The 19,273-nt window shown below is 41.7% G+C and overlaps 1 protein-coding gene and 1 non-coding gene across 3 annotated transcripts in view; both read right to left on the bottom strand.

Annotated features, from left to right (window-relative positions):
• mcama (melanoma cell adhesion molecule a) overlaps positions 1-18,463 on the bottom strand; it is a 33,689-nt gene extending 15,226 nt beyond the window's left edge. Inside the window, exon 1 of one of the 2 annotated variants that reach the window (XM_058087156.2) lies at positions 18,297-18,463. In XM_058087156.2, coding sequence (XP_057943139.2) covers positions 18,297-18,348 — 52 coding nt within the window. In that variant the 5' untranslated portion in view covers positions 18,349-18,463. The remainder of the gene's footprint in view (positions 1-18,296) is intronic. The other variant, XM_058087155.2, reaches the window with a different exon arrangement.
• Positions 3,374-3,445, bottom strand: trnaw-cca (transfer RNA tryptophan (anticodon CCA)). The gene has a single exon. It is a non-coding gene; the product is annotated as a tRNA-Trp (tRNA).
• Positions 18,464-19,273: the final 810 nt, after the last annotated feature.

Raw genomic sequence — 19,273 nt, 5'->3', positions numbered from 1 at the left:
ATACGGATTTTCCGAGTTTACTCACCGCAGTTTTGACATATTTGGGAGGTGGGTGGTGTTTGTGATGAGATTCAGCTATGATTGAGCAGTATGCCCCGAAAATACTTCCCCACACAAATGTACCTCGTCCTCCTGATGACATAATTTTGTTCACATCACGTCACTTTCCGCGAGATTCTGCGTTTAACAGTAAATTGTGTTTTATTGGCCAATTCCACGATTCTGTCCACTATTCCGAACGCAGAAATCATCGGGCCCTATGTTTGTTTATTTTTGTGGCTTCAAATTATTTCTGGGAACACAAAATGACCAGAGTGAATACTATCACTAGAGCAGCTAAAACCTTGTACCATCTTTTTTACCAACTATTTTCATGTTTTTTCTAGCCATTTAATGGTTTCACTGCCTTGGCATTCCAATACTCAAGAATCATCATTTGCATTTTACTGGAATTAGTCTGACTAAAAGTCCTCTGATGCTGGCTTTTAAGGAACTCTAAACTATTTCTCCTGGTTAGCAACTTCTCAGGCAACTACATAAATTTTTCATCATCGCACCCTGTGGGTGAGACTTCATGAAGGGGGGAGTAACATAAATGTTTTATGTATGCTTGTATCTGATGTGTTGCGTCCCCCCCGCCTTAGAGCTGCGGGGTTTGGCCATGCAGGTTGCTCTGCAGATACAGAATGGCTAATTAAAGGTCAACATGCTAAACACAGAGTATACACAAAGGAGAGGGGAGGCAATGCAATCAACAGAACAAAAACAAGACTGCAGTCAAAGAAGTTTGCTAAACATTCATTTAGCAGTCACTGGTTAAAAAAAAGCTGAGGATCTCATTGGACCCCCACGGTCCCAATATGGAAATGCAGAATAAGCAGTTGTATAATTTACCATGTACAACTGCCAATACAAATGTGACTAGACACCCCATAAGCCTAGAAAAATGTTTTTAAATAGCAGAGACAGACTACAATGGACAGCTAACAATGGACAGAGCTCCCCCCAGTTCATGGTTGAGCACGTGTCCATGTAAAGATAATGTTGACGATTCGGCACCTTGTTATAAAAGCGAGAGAAAGACGGGACATGAAGGGAAGAGGGGCCAGGTATGCGGAGTAGGCTTGTGTCGACAGCACGCCATCATATTGCAGAATACCAACAAAGGCCTTCTTATGCATGCCGGCCTTATGGTCATCATCGTCATCATCACAGCTCGAAATATCCTTGAAAGATATAAGCCTGGTGCCAACTAATTCAGCCTGCCTTGCTATAATTGGCTTTCACTGGGGTAAAAACTTAGTTTAATCCTTACAAAACCAACTATCCACATAAAGGTCATTTCATCTGGTCTAAATGAGTTGGTTCCTTCTCGAATCCAAGCATAACAAAAAGCATCACAACAAACAACCAGTTGTTAGGTCACCATCAAGACGAATGCTAGATGAGGGTATCTTCAATGGGAATAAACACTAATACCATGTAATTGCATTATAAAATGGTTTTATGAGAGATGACCAGCTGTTTCTGTCCACTGTGTTGGTTGGTTTGTTTGTTTCTGTGTATAATAGCATTAATGCAGCTCCAGTCCCAAAACAACAAAGCTCCTTTCACAACACTGCCACTCCTTTTATCCCATCCAACAGACGTGAGGGGAGCTGTCGGCCGAGCATGCCACACCTAATTCACCGGGATCAAAAATGGCAAAACCCCTGCCCCCTTAAAATATCCCCCACTGAGAAGCTTAATGCTCTCAAAGAGAATATTAGAGCGATCACAGGTGCACTGCTGCGATAATGAGGCAGAGAGGCTACTCCCTGCGCCCAGGCCAGCACTCCTACAGACCCCTCAGACACACAAAGTCCATGCATGATTCAAAAGTACAATTACCATCACTAGCCCCAAATCCAAGAACCATCCCTCATTTAGCATCAAGTGTAAAAATGGACAATCAAACAATCCTGACAGAGCACGTTTGAGCAAACAAGTACCAAAAGAAACTGAAATAGGGATTTCAAACATGGCTTACTGACTGGTTGGTTAGAAAGCCAATGATAAAATCATATTTAGGGATCAAATTCACAGGAGGAAAGATGTATGGCGCAGATTAGCCCCTTTGGCTGCTGGTGTTTTGTCGAGTTAGCCAGTGAATCATTTGCTGTGTGAGCTCTGAAGATGACCACAAGCTGGCCAGGAGCCTTTATAGTGGCGTGGTGGTGTGGAGCCGTGGGGGGGTCTGGCGGAGCTAGCAGAGGATTGCAGATGTTCCAAAACACTTCAGAGTCATTTAGGAGACTCTGAGACAGGATTTTACAACTCTGGAAAGTTGGTGGCAATTGTTCCAACAAGACAGTCATCAACACGGTTCTTTGACTACTACTTCTGACTGAGGACTCCCTTGAACAAATACGTAAATAATGCTCCCAAGCCTTTTTGACATTTTCTCCCAATAAGCTGGCTTGCTGTGTGCATATAAACAGTCTGGGGTTAAAGATTCAAAACATGTCTAAAACGGACATGTATTGACACAACAAACTCGCCCTTTATTTCTCTTCGGAACAGCGTCACGGCCTCCAGCAAAAGTTGTCAAAGAATTCAAGAAAAATAGTATGTGCATCGTCGTCCACTATTCCTATCCAGCCCCTTTATCTTGATCGCTAGACAGGAGGCTCCCGTTCTCAGACACTATCCACCACTGTTTGTGGGCCCGGTGCCAAGGCCTTGAGCCTGTGGTTATGACTGGATTCCCAGTAGTCTGGTGGCACTGTGTCCCGCTGGGCTGGGTTGGATGGAGGAGGTGGGCTTTACTTTAACGCAAAGAGAGCTGAGAACAATTGGAACGTTGCCCCCATTCCCATAGAGAGTATGTTTTTGTGTGTGTGTGTGGGGGGGGGGGGGGGGGGGGTGCTGCTGCTGCTGCAACAACACCTGTGGGCAGTCCATTTTTCAAATGATTTGTGGGAAGGAGTGCATGTGCAATCGGAAGAGCGGAAGGGAAGGAGAGCCAGTGAAGCCTGTGGAGGCTGCTGGTGGTGGTGGGGTGTAAACTTAGTTGAGCTGAGCATTATCACAAGACCACACACAATGTATGTGTGACAATGCTCACTCACTCACTTACTCACAAACACATACACACTCACACGCACACCTGTCTTATATGATGTTGTACTTCCTGTCTACTGGTAGTATTCATGTTCAGTGTTAGATATTGTATTTGATATTTTGCATGAAGCACACCTCTCTTTACTTTGACTATTCTCCCCCCGTCTAAAGTCAGCTGTGCTTTTCCTTGAGGACAATTGCTCAGTAATTCAAGGAAGACCAGGAAACCTGCACCCAAGATGAGCTTTAAGAAACACACATTAAAAAAAAATGACCCTGACGTGATTTGAACACGCAACCTTCTGATCTGGAGTCAGACGCGCTACCGTTGCGCCACAGAGTCTGACAGCAGGTGCTGATGTCAGTATTCTAACATACTCCAAAGGCACAGCTTGAAACTGGCCTACTTGCCAGATAAACCCAAATTTTGTGCTAACACCTAAACGCTAACTCCGCTGTGAAAATCCTGCACTCTTTGATTAGGCCGTTGATCTTTTAACAGCATCCAATATGAGGGCCAGGGAAGCGGGGGGAGGATTTGATATGTTAGCGTCTCTTTATCCTCTCCTTTTTGAAATGTCAAGTTCAAAGATGCAAGCACAGCCGCCTTGATCTGTGAGCTAAGACGACCTCGGGAATCGCCCAGTGACTCCGAGAGACGGACGTAGCGAGCGGCGAGACGGTACACACAAAATGTTATTAAGTCTGATTGTATTAAAGTCAGGAGACAGGCTTTTGATGTTTGTTCCTCGTGCTCCCGACAGACCTGTTTAAGCTAATTACAGCAGTGTTTTATCTTCAATGAAACGCTGATGTACCTTCTTTGGGGAGAGCTGAATTGACGGTATTTAATTACACTTTCCCAAGCTGTCTGTCTGATGTAAAATCGTGCATACACTGTAATGTTTAAAAACTGCATTTTGAGTTTTTGTTGAGACTTTTGCATCTCCTGCAAAGAAAACTACTGGTTTATTTGCTAATACGCAAGCAACGCTTCAACGACCTACTTTTATCATATGAATGATCACTAATTAGCCCACCAAATGGCTGTTTAAAGGCAGTTTAATGGCTAAGGAAGATTAATCTTAGGCAGTCAAAACTCAATAGGCCAAAATCAATATCAGCCGATTTCCGTGAAAAATGACACAATCGGTTGTTGCCTTAAAACATTGACCACTAAAGCCGATCAACTCTGACTCGTACTATTGCAGCATGCAGCCTGTAGCGAGTGCCCCCGCCCACTTTCCTTCACACTGCGCAGACGTGCCAAACCCAAAACAAACATGTCTGCCATGTGGAACTTACAGCTGTGTACATGTTGATTAGCCACAGGTTTTCTGCACAGTTATTGTTAATATCGTTCAAGTTCACTCATACAGTAGATCATTGGTATCAGAATTGGCAGCATAAAACCCTGATCGGAGCATCCCTACTTTTAAAAAGTAAGATGAAAGTTTTCTGAGGTCAGGCTCTTTGAAAGGAAAGAGTCCCGCAATGGACAGCGTGACAGTCCACCGAGTTACCCCCCGGACTGTGTTTTCTAACCATGCAAATCGCTTCTGCATGATACGCTTTGCAGCTTCAAAGGAAAACTACACTTTTGGGGGAATTTTGTCCATCATCCACAATCCTTAAGTGAGCCATGAGCTTCTTATTTTTTAGTATTTAAAAGTGCTTTATTTGTACTTTCTCATTGTTTTTTGTGCCATACCGAGACCTCGAGCATGTGTGCAGCTACGGATGTTCATCTTATGTTTGCAGCTTGCCTCTTGCTCCATTGTTTACACTCGGGAGGAGCTGTTAACTTTGAGCACCCCTTCGCTATGCCAAGTGACCGGAGATCCCCGCGGATCTGCATAGGAGAGGCCGCACAGCAGGGGTGAACAGCGGAGGAGTACAGGCGATTCTTTTTGATAATGTGCTGCAACATCAATGTACTACAGTTTTGCCACCGTTATGCCAGCTCCATTTGACAGCGTAAACATCGCACCACTCTGTCTGCCTTTTTGAATTTGATATGATCCCAAACTTTTGACAACCTTTATTGTTTGACTTCAGCCCAGTTTTTCCCCCATGTCGTTATTGTTTTCATTTGAGCCTGTCTCCTGTCTCCATAGAATCCAGCACCAACATCACCCCTTTCACGTGTGCTCCATTGCAGCAGATATTTTAAGTCCCCGTCATTCGGTGCAGTCCGGATTTGATCAATTATTATTCATTATACTCATTAAACAAATCATTGGAGCAACAGAATACTAATCCAAGCTTTTATCAAATTAATCCTTGAATCATTGCAGCTCTAAAACAAAGCATCAGAGCTTTTACTGTAGAAGGATAAGGTGCATGAACTTCCTATGTAAATAAAGTGTTAAACCATAAATGTTTTTCAGTGTATAAAAAGACATTTGAAAACCAAATTTTGATCTCTTGCTGTCCTTTTAATGGAAAACCTGTATTAGCATAAACAAATTTGAAAGGAGTGAGTGCCTCACCAGCCATGAACCTCACCAACGACCTATTATGTGGCACTAATAACCGTCTGCGTAATGTAGACCTTTAACAAGCAACAGTATGTTTTTAAACCCTGTCGATATCAGTGTTCCGGCCCTCCGCTGGGCAGCAGATGCCAACCTGGCTGGAGGTCGAGGAAGCCCATGGTGTCAAAGTCCTCCAGCCCTTCAGGGGGCCTTGCAGCGTTAGAGTCAGGTTCTATCGTTTTCAATGTTTACATGTGGCTTTTTTTGGCCATGGTTTTACTATTGGCCCAAAAAACACTACTAAAAACACACACAGGCCACATTTATTTACAATTTGAAGACAGCCGTAGATGTTGTAGATATTGTATAGTAAAACAAATCATGCAGCACGACTACAGTAACACTTCATTACTTATTAAATGGAGCTCTGGATGGGTTCTGGTATATCAACATGAATGCATATTAGATGACTGCGGCATATGCTGCAACTTAAACACATCTTTGTTGGTTATTGAGAGCAAATGACTGCTTGTCTGGTCACTGAAGGCTGTGGAATTCTACTCTTCTTCTTCAGTGTGAGCAGGTAAGCTGAGCAGCAGCTAATCACACCTTAAGACAGCCTTACAATTTTTGTTTTATTCTTCAATTCGAGAGGGAAGAGAAACAACACCCCCGAAGGTACATTCTTGACCCCAAACTTGAGCCTTAGAGGAGGATCGCATTCCAACTTTCATTAAGAACGTTTTATAAAGACTGTGATGGTGTCTAACAGGTGCTAAATTACCCGAAAAGTCCTCTGTGATGAATAAATCCAGAGAGTGTGAATCCCCCTTTGAGAGCCAGATTCTTATCTCAGAACAAAGGCAGCTATCCTGTTCCACCTCAGGACCTGTGACATCACAGGACTAGAGTGGAACATCAAAGCTCTAAGATAATTCCTTCCGGGAAGCTGGTCAACCTCCACTTTGTTCAGATTTCAAAACTATTTTACCCACTGGAAATAATAGAATTTAACTAATTTGTTAGAGGTTTTTTTTTTTAAATCAGAGCCTATTCCAGCTGACTTCAGGCAAGAGATGGGATACACCTGGACTAGTCGCCAGCCAAACACTGGCCACATACATTCCAACAACCGTTCATATCTACGGGCAATTAGCTCGTAGCCTACAATTAGTCTAACACGCATGTTTTTGGAATGTCTAGTCTGAGAAAAAGCCAAAGCACCCACAGAAAAGCCACACAAGCAGGGGGAGAACATCCAAAGTTCATACAAAGATGTTCCAATGGAGATTCAAACCTGTATCTACAGACTGTGAGGCTGATTTCCACTTATCACTTTGAAACTCTGTACCTGTACGTCAGAAAGGACATTAAATTCTGCCTCGCATAGCGCACATACACCTGACGTATGGAAAGCAAAGGGGGGTAAGCATGCATATTTGCTTGTTTTCTGTGTCTTCTGTGCTTGCAAGTATAAACGTACTATAATTACAATGATGTGCAGCCCAGATATGTCAGATTGTTGCAAGGAACAGACAGTCCGAAGGTATTGTAAATCAACAGTTGAGATTCCTCCACCAATCTGATTTTCTTTAATCTGTTCTCTTATAGTTTAATGTTCCAGAGAGACACTTAAAGAGATTAGCCCTCTGGGGGGATCGGCCAAACACATGAGCTGAAATGACTAACTGAACCAATGCGTGAGAGAGACAAAAAATAATTAGCCCCTGCACAATGAATGAGCTGAAGGGCAGAGCCCCCCACTGAAAACATGATAGGTGACATAAATCTGGCATGATGGTTTGTGCCTCCAGGGTTAGCAAAACATTTAGAGACGCACTGACACATGACCCCTTGTGCATGATATCATAAACAGCCTTTCCTACAGTTTGCGGTTTCCTACAGATATCATTTCAACGAATGTGGGTCAGAGAGAGCTGCTAATTACAATAGAAACCAATAAATGACTATACTGTTTGCTGTAATGATGAGATTAATCAAGGGGAAATAAAAACACCAGAAAGCAGCCAGCCGAGTGTGCCATTCATGGCATGGCACAGCTCATTAGCACAAGAGGCAAATATGTTGGTTAGCCTGGAGGTTAGCATGAATATTCATGTGCACATGTAGGCGCCGCGCTCATGAAATGTCTTTTTGACTTCAAAGTCCGCGCTGCAGCACATCATTTTTAATTTGATGACAGATGCCAACGATTGTGCAGGGACAGGCGAGGAACTGGCACTGTGCCTGGTGTGGGGTGGTTTACTTTTACTGACTAAACTCAATAACTGAATAAAAGTGGTGTTGTTTTGGCCACTTGCTTACATAACAAAGGGGCCTCACGGTGGTAATATTTAGAACTGTAGACATTTTTGAAACAACAGCATTACAATTTCCATGAAAATTGTCATATAGGATGCACCAGTAGGTTAAGGTCTAAAGCAGTAGTTCTCCACTGGTTTGTTTGCGGGACCCACCATCACTCCTCAGTGCCAAGCGGTGACCTAAATTACGAATCGTTTGTTAACTAAAATATCAAAATATCATAAAATATCTTTTATTTAAAGGCACTGTTTGCAACAGTTGCCAGGCTGTCTGTAGGGCGCTAACTCGATGATGAGCAGTAGGCTGGTCACGATAAGTTAATAAATCAATATATCTATGTCTATAGACAATACATCCATCCATCCATCCATTTTTTATACCGCTTATCCTCACCAGGGTTGCAGGCATGCTGCAGCTTATTCCAGCTGTCTTCAATTAAATACAACTAAAATATCAAATTTAATCTGAAATCTTAATGTTCAGAATAAGGGTTATTATTTTATTAAAAATACTATAGAATGACATTTATTTATTTGAAAAGTAAAGGTTACAGATTTGGAGTCTTTTATCTTCACTCATCAATCATTCAATAGTGTAAAAGGTTTGTCAATAAGGAAGTAGGTGCTACCAATACAACCTAATCCCATGTATCCTTTTCTTGAACCCTTCACCCACAAACCCCCCAAAAAACCTACAATTTACTCTGAGTGGCAGGTAGCAATGAATTATTTGTGCTCTTTGGTCTAAAATGTCACGGAAAATGTCACTCCTATTATTTTAACCTACGCCAAAATGTACTCAATATATCCTGCTGCAACTTAATCTGGGTAAAGCTGAATAGCACACAAAGTCATTTTTTCTAAGCGCTACAGGTGACGCTTGTCACTTTTTGCTGTTTGACACTAACCCCAAGGACAAAAGGTATCAGACGACTTGGAATTCCTCTGGACAATAACAAGGTCAGAGGGGATGCCCTGAGCAAATAAAGTGGAGACGACTCTGTGGCATTTGCCTTTGTCCTGAGAAGAAACATGCCTCATATCCATTACAAGAGAGCTGACTTCCAAGATAGTGAAACCATGACATAATGCTGCTGAGGTCGCATTTCACACACCTCAAGCCCTCAGGATTTAAGACGGAATGTGTGGATTTTTTCTCTCTCAGCCAGCAGGAGTGACAAGAGTTCATCTTGGCTTCTTTTACAAACACTCTGTAGCAATCACCACTGATGGCTTTTGTGCTGACAGTCTCCTTCTTGTTGTTAAAACTTTCCAGCAGTGCAGTTTCATGTAATTGTTTGGTGGTTTAAAGTAAGAAGGACTTGAGAAGCAAAGAGGGTTGTGATTCTGATTCATCGGACAATTATTTAGTTAAAAAGGGAAAGAAAACGGCATCAGAGGGAAGTCGAGGAGAGGAAGAAGTTCACCATGAGATGAAAATTTGGGTCAAACCAAAGAAAAGCTTCTTATTTTGTTGCATTCGCTAACCAGCTCCTGCACAGTAACATGAATAGCTTCCAGCAGAGAGCAGACCACCAGCATACAGGAACCATACAGTATATCTACGTATATCTACAGTAAATGATGCTGGTCGATAATTGTAGTATTATCACAACATTTTTTAGACCATTTTTTTCATTTCATATTTTAGTCACGAGAAGTGTCATTCACATTGGAACCACAAGTGTACCATGTACCTGTGTGATACATTAGCTCGACACAGAAGTTGCCTGTGTGTGTGTGTGTGTGTGTATGTTTTTGCAATGTAGCCAAGTGACACTGTAAATTCTGTGGGCGCGCACCATTTTGCAGTATTTTGTTTATATTTGTCGATCAAACGCCTCAGCAAGCATTGGCTGTTGGGACGAAGGCGGCACTGACCGAGCACCTTCAACTGTCCACGTCGGTCGCTGGTGTTAATACGCTCACTGTGGTCATTCTGTTTAAAACCGAAATATTACCACAATGTGGCTATGGCATTCACCTTAAAATCATTTTACAAATTTCCCCACGGAGAGACGAATAAAGGCATATCTTAATCATTTTGTGTGGCCATTCATGTTAGTGTATGCCAGGGGTCGGGAACCTTTTTGGCTAAGAGAGCCATGAAGGCCAGATATTTTAAAATGTGTATCTGTGAGAGCCATATACATATTTTTAAACATTGAATGCAATAAAATGTGTGCATTTTTATGTAAGACCAACAGTTCTAGATATAATGGGCTCTAATTACGTAGACCAGGCACACTACCCCACGCCAATGGGGTGTGGCCAGCACACTTTCGTGAGCAGCGCAGTGTCTGATAATAAATCAAATACTTGTTGCCATTAATGCAACTTCTGCTGCTGCATAGTTTTGCACCATACTCAGTATATTTCATTCTTTTGGCCATCTTTGCCAGAAGGCTTGGTTCTGCAGCTTTAGCTAGGTGACTACTTGACTAAAGGAGAAAAGTTTATATTTACATGTTGACATCTCAATGACCGAGGTAGACTACCGCATTATCCAGTAATAATCGAGTTTTGGTGTTTGACCTGGAAAATATCAGGAAAGATGGATATGGTCGGCCGTATTGCAGTAGAAAATAGATGGACGAATTAAAATGCATAAAAAAGTTGTTGATTTTTAATATTATTTTTCTGTGATGTTTACTTTAAAATGTTAGCAAAAATACATTTTTATTGTGGTAAGAAATGCTTGAGAGCCAGATACAGTCATCAAAAGAGCCCTACCTGGCTCCCGAGCCATAGGTTCCCTACCTCTGGTGTATGCTCACAGAGCTGGCTAACTACAGTAGCCCCGCCTCCACAAAGATGCTGAATGACATGAGAGCCCACTCTCTCCGTTCATTCCACTTATAGAACCAATGCACACAGACAGATCTAGCTCGGGTGTCACAGAGAGATGAGCAGACACGCAAACACGCATACATACATGCATATCATTTTATCGGAGACATCATAATTATCAACCTGTTTTTTTTATTGTTCAATAAGTCGATTTATGACAGGCCTACATATATCTGTTTGCTGATCCATCTGTTTGTTATTAATCAAACTAGCTTCGACTTCATAGACTGGCTCGTGGACACAAGATGTTGTGAATTGACTGCTGGTCTAATTTTGATTCTTAAGTAGTCAACTCATACCAAGCTGGGTTTTGGAATAGGAAAAGGATAGAAAAACAAACTTAGCGACCAACAATAAGCCATTTACAAGCAGTAAATTTGTTGGCGGTAAAAAATGTGAAATAATCAATTAGGTTATTAGCTGCTAAAACTCCAGTTGATTGTGCGAAACACTTGATAATGGTGTCTGGGGGTAACATAACGTCAGCGATGGGGTGCTGGGCAACACACAGATTGCTGCATTATTCTGCTCAATACAATGCAGGTATTGACTTAATTGATTGTTAATTTTGTCAAGTCCATGAAAAAAATTCAGCCCAAATGAAAAGTGATTAACAGATGGCAAGATTAGATCATGAAAAAAGAAGATGTAAAACCTTTAGATGCAACCAGATGCAAAATCTTGATGGGTTGGCTAAGACTTGGCATTTCTCACTCATCCATTCCACATTTATTGAATTAACCCCACTTTTTATTTGCATGCTACTACTTCTTTTGTGCTCCTGTTGTTGACAGCCACAAAAGTAAATATTCCCAGGCCCCATCAACTGCCCTCAAGAAGCAAAAAAGCCTATGATAGTGGTGGTGGGAGGGCATGAGAGAGGTGTGTGAGGACATAAGACAAGGGGGTGGGACACCGCTAAGAAAAGGCGCGAAGGTCCCCAAACTATTGTGGCGTCCCGTTTCAGTGTAACGTGAGCAGTGTACCTCATTGTGACGGAGAGTCAGATGTGTGCAGCTGCTGGTTAAGCTCTGTTTGGAGAGTAAAGCGGCAGGGAGGCGGCAAAGGGAGGAGGAAGGAGAGGACTATTAATGAAGGAACACTGTAGGCTGTTATTTTGTCTCTCTGTCTGTCTGACACTGATGGGACTGATGCCAGGAAATGGATGGCGGCCCAAGACAGTGCCATGTGTCCCACAGATGGGCCCTCTAAATATGAGGGGACGTCATGTACAGATGGCCACTTTTGTCCGAGTACAGTTGAGAGAAAAGCGGCCAAACCTTCATCAATCAGAAAGGTCTTTTTTAAGAGATGGGAAGACCAGATTAAAGAAAAAGGAGATGAAAAACCTTTGATTGTCACCTAATGAGCAAAGTCCATAATGCTTGCATTGAAAAATGTAATATTTATGTGACGATTTTTAGAGCTGCAACAATGACTCAATGAATATCCAATTCATTGACAACTATTTTGGCATCAATTAATCGTTTTTGAACTTCAAAATGTAAATATCCTCTGATTCCAGCCTCTCCAATGTGAATATTTTCATCTCCTTTATTATCCATGAAAGCAGACCTATTATCTTTGATTTTTAGGTAAACACACATCAGCTGTGACTTTGGAAACCGGTGATACACATGTTTACCTCTTTTCTGATATGTTGCGGACCAAACCACTAACTGTGTTCGGTTCATATTGAACTTGATCCGCCTGGGGTACCGGTGCCCATTACATCAATCAAATGTAGTGTGGGTCGATCGCATGTGTCACCCACAGCCTAAATGTCACATGGTAGATGTCACATGACATCAGTCAACTGACATTAAGATCCCCTCCTGGTTTGCTGTTGCACCTCTGCGGCAAAGTAAGCGGTGATCAGATTATGGCTAAACTAACTCTGTGGTAAATTGCCTATAACAAAAGTGATCTGTGTACTTGTACTTGTTTGGCAAACTATTGTTTCATGATTGATTGGTATGTATATAGCACCTACCATGTCATTAAAATATCATTCAAAGGCTAACAAAGGCCAATTTAGCCATACAAAAGTGACCTACATGCGGCAATCTGACAACGATAAGCAAAATTACATCTTTTGTCATCAATTCAAAACATTTCGGTCATTATCCAAGGTTGTCAAAACAAAGTTAAGTGTGTCTCTTGAGTATCTTTGTATGTCAGCCTCCCATCCTGGCATCAGCAAACATGGATGTAATCATATCTGGGTCAGAACGCAACAGTGTGTCTAGCTGCAATGCTACCCTCAGTTATCTTGTTTGTGTTTCGTTTGCGACAACTGTTTTTTTTTCTTTGTGATAATATGTCACTATTTGAGTGTGCAATATGAAGAACATCGCTTGCAATCTCACCAGCACAGTCTGGATGTCAACTTGAACAGACAGTAAGTGGATATTTACTTGTCTGTGGTGCAACGCTAAGGCCAATAAAAAGGGAGCAGACAAAAACCACCATGTGCATCACACTTCTGTACAAACAATCCAAACCAAGTACACAAATCCAATGTCAGCTTTCAGGAAAAATGCTTATGTAGATCCCTGTTCCACGTTTAAAAGATATTACAGCAACTATCAGCAACATGGTGAACACACTGTACCTTCTTTTTACCACGGTATGTACTAAGTAACACATGACCTGACAGATTCTCATGAGTAATCCCCTGCAGTTCGCCTCTGGAGTGAGTTGGCTACCTCAAATTCCCAAGACAGATCTTATCTTCTCAAGGGCAGATTGCTCACCGTATGGATTTTCCACCCTTTCGAATGATGCGCTCTGTAAGCAACAGCGCAGCAGTGAGGACGTTCCAGGCCTCTTTCCTCAGCACCTAGTAGGTAGTCGATACGGGAGCTGCAGGAGAAATTCCCCTCCCGGAAGGAGTGGGATCAAACTACACAGGCAGCTGCTGGATATAAAATCCCCGCTCTGACATCAGGCTGTCTACGAAGCGCGCACATACAAAGACAAAAAGCTTTTAAAACCCCAGAGTTTAGGCTTCAGGGTGGAAGGCAGCTTTGGCTTTGATTGTCCAAAAACACACCAAGATCTGAGCACGCACTGGCTTTATAGAAACCACTGAAAGATGGTGTAGAATAAGGCAATACAAATAATACACTATGTTCACAAAGTGACAGCAGAACCCTTCCAACAGTCATATCACTTTTTTTTTTAATTTGCAAAAAGCTAGGGTCTTTTTAGCCCTGTCTTCATATAAATACAGTGGAACCTTGGTTAGGGTCATTAATTTGTTCTGACACTAACAAATACATTTTTCTCACAGGTAATAATGTAAATCCAATCCAATTAATCTGTTCCAGAAAGCCAAAAATGTTAATGCAAAACACATTGTTATAATTTTGTAATTATAGTTTAACATGCAGAAAACAATTAAAAAACACATAATTTATGAATGGAAGGGAAGATGTGATTCTTGACTGTTCCCAAAGGCACATTGTGGCAGCAAGACACCATCCTCCTGTTTATTTCTTAAATTCGCCAGCTAACAGGATGCTAACATGGAGTTTTTGTGTTAAAAATGCACAAAAAACTCACACAGTGTATTAACAACACGCCATATTGTACGCTAACTGGGGAATGCATAAAATCATCGAACTGAAACTGAAAAACATGCTAACCGGGGCAGACGCTAACCCAGGTTCCACTGTATTCCTTAAATCTTTCACTGTTCTTCAAAGACTGGTTCAACAGTCAGGTGTGGCACAACTGTTTCTCTCATCAGAAATGTCGGTCAAACCAACAGAAATATCCAGAGAGCATTCATGAACGCAGTCCAATTAATAGCAACGCACACAACATGGTTATCTGCATTAGCTTGCATCTATTTGAGAGTGTTGCACCATACACCATTATAATGCCAATGGGATGAAACGGCGCACTCTCTTTAATGAAAACAATGAGCCAATACATTAGATTACATGGCTGTCAGGCCGGGCTATCACTCAGACAGAGGCACTAATCCTAGTGAACAACTGTAGCCGACAGCTGCACACTTCCTGCTTCACGCACACAGAGCATGGCGGCGCTACCAAGGCATCCTCGGGCAGTCGGCCGCCAAGACGACACGAGGGCGTGAATGGGGCGGGGCAGGTTCATGGAGAGAGCAGCCAATATTTACACCAGGAAATTTACTCCAGGGTAGAAATAACAACACATTTTCACATTTAAGTCAATAAAAACAAAATAATTTGATTGGATAAACAAAAGTAACCCACACCAAGGCCTAAACATTTCTTTGGTAGACTGCACTGACCAAAAACATGACATATTAAGCCAGTTGTGTGGATTAAATAGTGGAGATAAAGCAATGCTTTTCTTCACCGCTTCAGAAACATACATTGTATGAGACTTCATGTTTCGGACCATAAAAATGCCAAGACCCTCACCGGACCCTGCTTTAAGACTCCATAAGTCAAACAACTGTTGTCCTACATATGCCGGTGTACAGCTGTCCCACATATTTTAACTGCACAGGATACTTCACTTGACAGAGAGACACTTGAAGGATCTCCCTGCACGTCTGGCCTGCGCAACAAGGATGATTTATTCACAACATACATGAAGGCTTTGCTGTGATTTAATGTCCAAAATGACCGCCTGGACGGCTTGTTTGTGCCTGCAACACAACATGACCATCATGCTGATGAATGAAGTCCGCTGGAATCAATACAGGTCAGCATGCACGGCACCCACTATACCTATTTGGTTTTCCTGTCATACCCACCAAGGCTTTTTTCCATGAAGGGAAAAAAACACTCTGAAATTGTATTTAAGTAAGTGCTCCTCAAGGCCCATTAGGGAAGAGGAGGCCAGTTTTGACAAGGGCCTGGTTTAGCTGCTCTTTAGATGGATGACTTCTCCATCAGTGGCCAGTGACCTAATCCAAAAACAGACGGCTTTAGTACGTCTCCGAAGGAGGTAGAAGGGAAGACAAGGATTAGGTTGTGGTAAACCTAATTAAGACAAGGCTGATAGAGTCAAAAACAGGGATTTAGGGCAAAAATAAGGATAAGGTGAGTGTTGTCCTGTTGTGAGGCATGGGGTAGACATCTAGTATGGTGTCTATTGTTTGGTGGTATATTCCGTTTTTACTGATGTTCATTGGCATCCATAGGTACCGCAAAAACGCAGTTTGGTAAATAGGCTTGGAGTAACATACTGTACAGTGAAACATCTAAAGAGCACATGACTTAGTATTCTTAGTTTTAGTATACAAAACTAAATTAACCACCTGAAAGTTCCATTTAAAATCAATTGTGTTTTCAGCATGAACTGCAAAGAAAGGCAAGCCTGGAAGTAAAGGTCTTCTTCTTTTGCTGATGTCGGCTTATTGCCCCTTAAGCCATATTGTACTGAGCAGCCAGGACAGTCACGCACGGATGTCGAGATAGATTCCTTTTCCTGCTCTACGGTAATCATCTAACTATACGTGGTGGCCTCACGAAAATAAAAACAAAGAAAAACAAAATATGCGTGGCATTATTGCTTCCAATGCTCACTGAGCTGAAGTCTTCCACTGGATTTGTTTCATAATGGGAAAAAGATTTTTATAAAACGGCCCCCTCCAAAAACCTACAGCTCGTCAGTCCAATGGATAATAGCCAGTTATCGTAGTTAATAGCATTATTGAATAAATGCACTTGAACAGACATTTAATGAGATGTAACTGTAGCTCATTCAGAGTCCAAGTAAGGCAATGAAACCCCGAACATGACTTGAAGTGCGCACTCTGTGGGAGTCCAGGGGAATATTTTGGCAGTTTGCGGTTCCGCTAGTTATTTAACACTCACACAGATGCCAGCAACTTCCATCCTCCAACAGAAAACTGCTAAGAGCACCACTGCGCTGCTTTTAATTCGAATTGCACGTCCCTCATGCTGAATTTTAAGCATGTATCCACCCTCAGGGGATTTGGATTGTCTTTTTGTTCGCCTATATTTCAATAAATAAGATACAAATACGTACATATACGTATATCATAAATATTCAGCACTGCACAATGGTGCACAATAATGAAATGGGAATTTCAATGTATTGCTATATTTTTCCATTCATTCATTTTCTACCACTTATCCTCACAAGGGTCGCAGGCATGCTGGGGCCTATCCCAGTAGTCTTCGGACAAGAGGCGGGGTCCACCCTGGACTGGTCGCCAGCCAATCACAGGGCACATATTGACAAAGAACCATTTACACTCAAATTCATACCTATGGACAATTTGGAGTCACCAATTAACCTAGCATGTTTTTGGAATGTGGGAGGAAACCGGAGTACCCGGAGAAAACCCACACATGCACGGGGAGAACATGCAAACTCCACACAGAGATGGCCGAGGGTGGAATTGAACTCCGGTCTCCCAGCTGTGTGGCCTGTGTGCTAACTACCCGTGCAGCCTATATTTTTCCAATTAGTGAAGGAATTGGGATATTAGGAGTCAATTAAATACATATTGTACACAATACATACATAACAGTACATGTATTTGTAAGAGGATATTTTGGTATGGAACCTTAGATTACATTTTCAAGCTGCCTACACAAAAGGTAAGCATATTTATGTTTTGCATTCCATTTTTGCCTTGTGTAGCAACAAAGCCTTTTTGTCATAGCATGAGTACCCCCTTACTCATACGTGTTGATAATTCTCCAAAAGTCGAATTTAACACAACTGTCTCTCTGGGGAATCCTGTTATAGCGCACGCGTTCCATTATATTGTGTGGCTTAATATGAAATGACTGAGAATGTTTAATTATTACCTTGGATGTGAAATGTTTCCGCGTACCCCCTGCAATTTGCTGGCATACCACAAGGGGCGCGCGTACCCCTGGTTGGGAGTCACTGTCTCAAGTTACCAAAAATGAACGTGAACTTGAAACCGTGGTATGTATAAAACTGTTATTATGCCATATAACTATCAGTACATAATAATAATAATTACTGAAATAGATAAATATGAATATAATACACACATGATGACCGCATATGACACTGTACTGTAGTTACTACAGTCAAGTTCTTGAGGTGAAAGCGTGGACATTTGGGATAGAATGGTTTAGACCATATAAATGTATTTTTTTTTTCAGATATGTTGACTTTTCAAAAAAAAAAGTTGGAAATGTTCTTTTCATTTACGTGATGCTGATGCTAGCAGCGATCTAGCAGGTAATTGGCCCTAACGGCATCAATTATACCGTAATTAAACGCACCTTTACACGTGTAACAATAGCAAGAAACGTCCTGCTATTTAGACAATGAATGAAAGAGGTGCTAAAATAAGACACGCCACTGTTATTAATCATGAATGTGATTCAACAACACGTGAATTAGCTTTCAAATGAATCCTTGAAATAAAGGACAAAACTAATAGCATCAAGTGTGCACGAGGCGGAGGGGTGGGGGGTGTTGCGTGGTTTCATTCAAACTCGACGAACTGCTTCAAAAACATTATAACATTATAATTATAACATTACAAAAAATATTTATATCAAAAGAAGAGTTTGTTTCAACTCACCACTCCAGGCGTGAAGAAAGAGAAGGATAAAAGCTCCTCGCTGGAGAGTCATGTCGTTGCTGTTCGCCGTATCCAAGCCAGAAAGTAAATGAAGTGTGCCGGAGGAGGAGAAGTGGGCCTGACGAGGTGGCTTGGCGAGGAGGCTTAGGGAGGAGGAGACTAAGGGAGGAGGAAAGGAGACTTGCGGAGACAATCGAGTAAGGACAGGAGTGAAGTAGGCAAGATTCGAACAACGAAAGGAAGGACGTATAAGGAGCCTAATTCGTTTTTTTATATTGCTTATCATTTCCTTTTTTAATCCTCAAGGTCCAATTCCTTATCATCAATGCCCACCTTTTCACCCCAAACCACATCACCTTACCCTTCTTTATGTGTATTTTGATGAATGGATTGTAATTTAGCTAATTACAAAAGTGAAGTTGAATGGATGAAACGATCATTAGCGATATCGGTACAGTATCAGATCAATACTATAGCGGGATGAAATCAATATTTTTCAGCGCTGTATTTTCATAAACATCTGCATGGTTTTAGTTATGCTGTTCCAATATATTGTACGTATGTATATATCAGGGGCCTCAAACTCAATTTACCCGGGGGCCACTGGAGCTAGGGTCTGGGTGAGGCTGGGCTGCATCAGGTTTTCAAAAAAAAATTTTAATTATTAAAAACTGAATTTTTTTTTTGCGGTTTTTACTGCTCTCAAATATCTTAATTTTATCTTAAATATCTTAAAATAAACAATTAAATAAACAATTTAATCAGTCATTTCTGGGTTCATGATACCATACAGCATCCATATCATTCATGTCAAGGCGGGGGCCTCAAACTAGCATCCTGTGGGCCGCATTTGGCCCGTGGGCCGCCAGTTTGAGACCCCTGGTATATATCGTTGACAAACTCCTACAGCCAACAGCAGTTCTTGCTTTTGGTTACTTAATTAGCACTATTGTTTTGAAACATGTTCGAGGAAAGTA

The sequence above is a fragment of the Doryrhamphus excisus genome, linkage group LG21 (genome assembly GCF_037039965.1).
Source record: "Doryrhamphus excisus strain RoL-2023G ecotype Guam linkage group LG21, RoL_Dexc_Guam_v1.1, whole genome shotgun sequence".
Taxonomy (NCBI): domain Eukaryota; kingdom Metazoa; phylum Chordata; class Actinopteri; order Syngnathiformes; family Syngnathidae; genus Doryrhamphus; species Doryrhamphus excisus.
The sequence above is the reverse complement of the archived record's forward strand: the minus strand, read 5'-3'. Positions and strand labels throughout refer to the sequence as shown.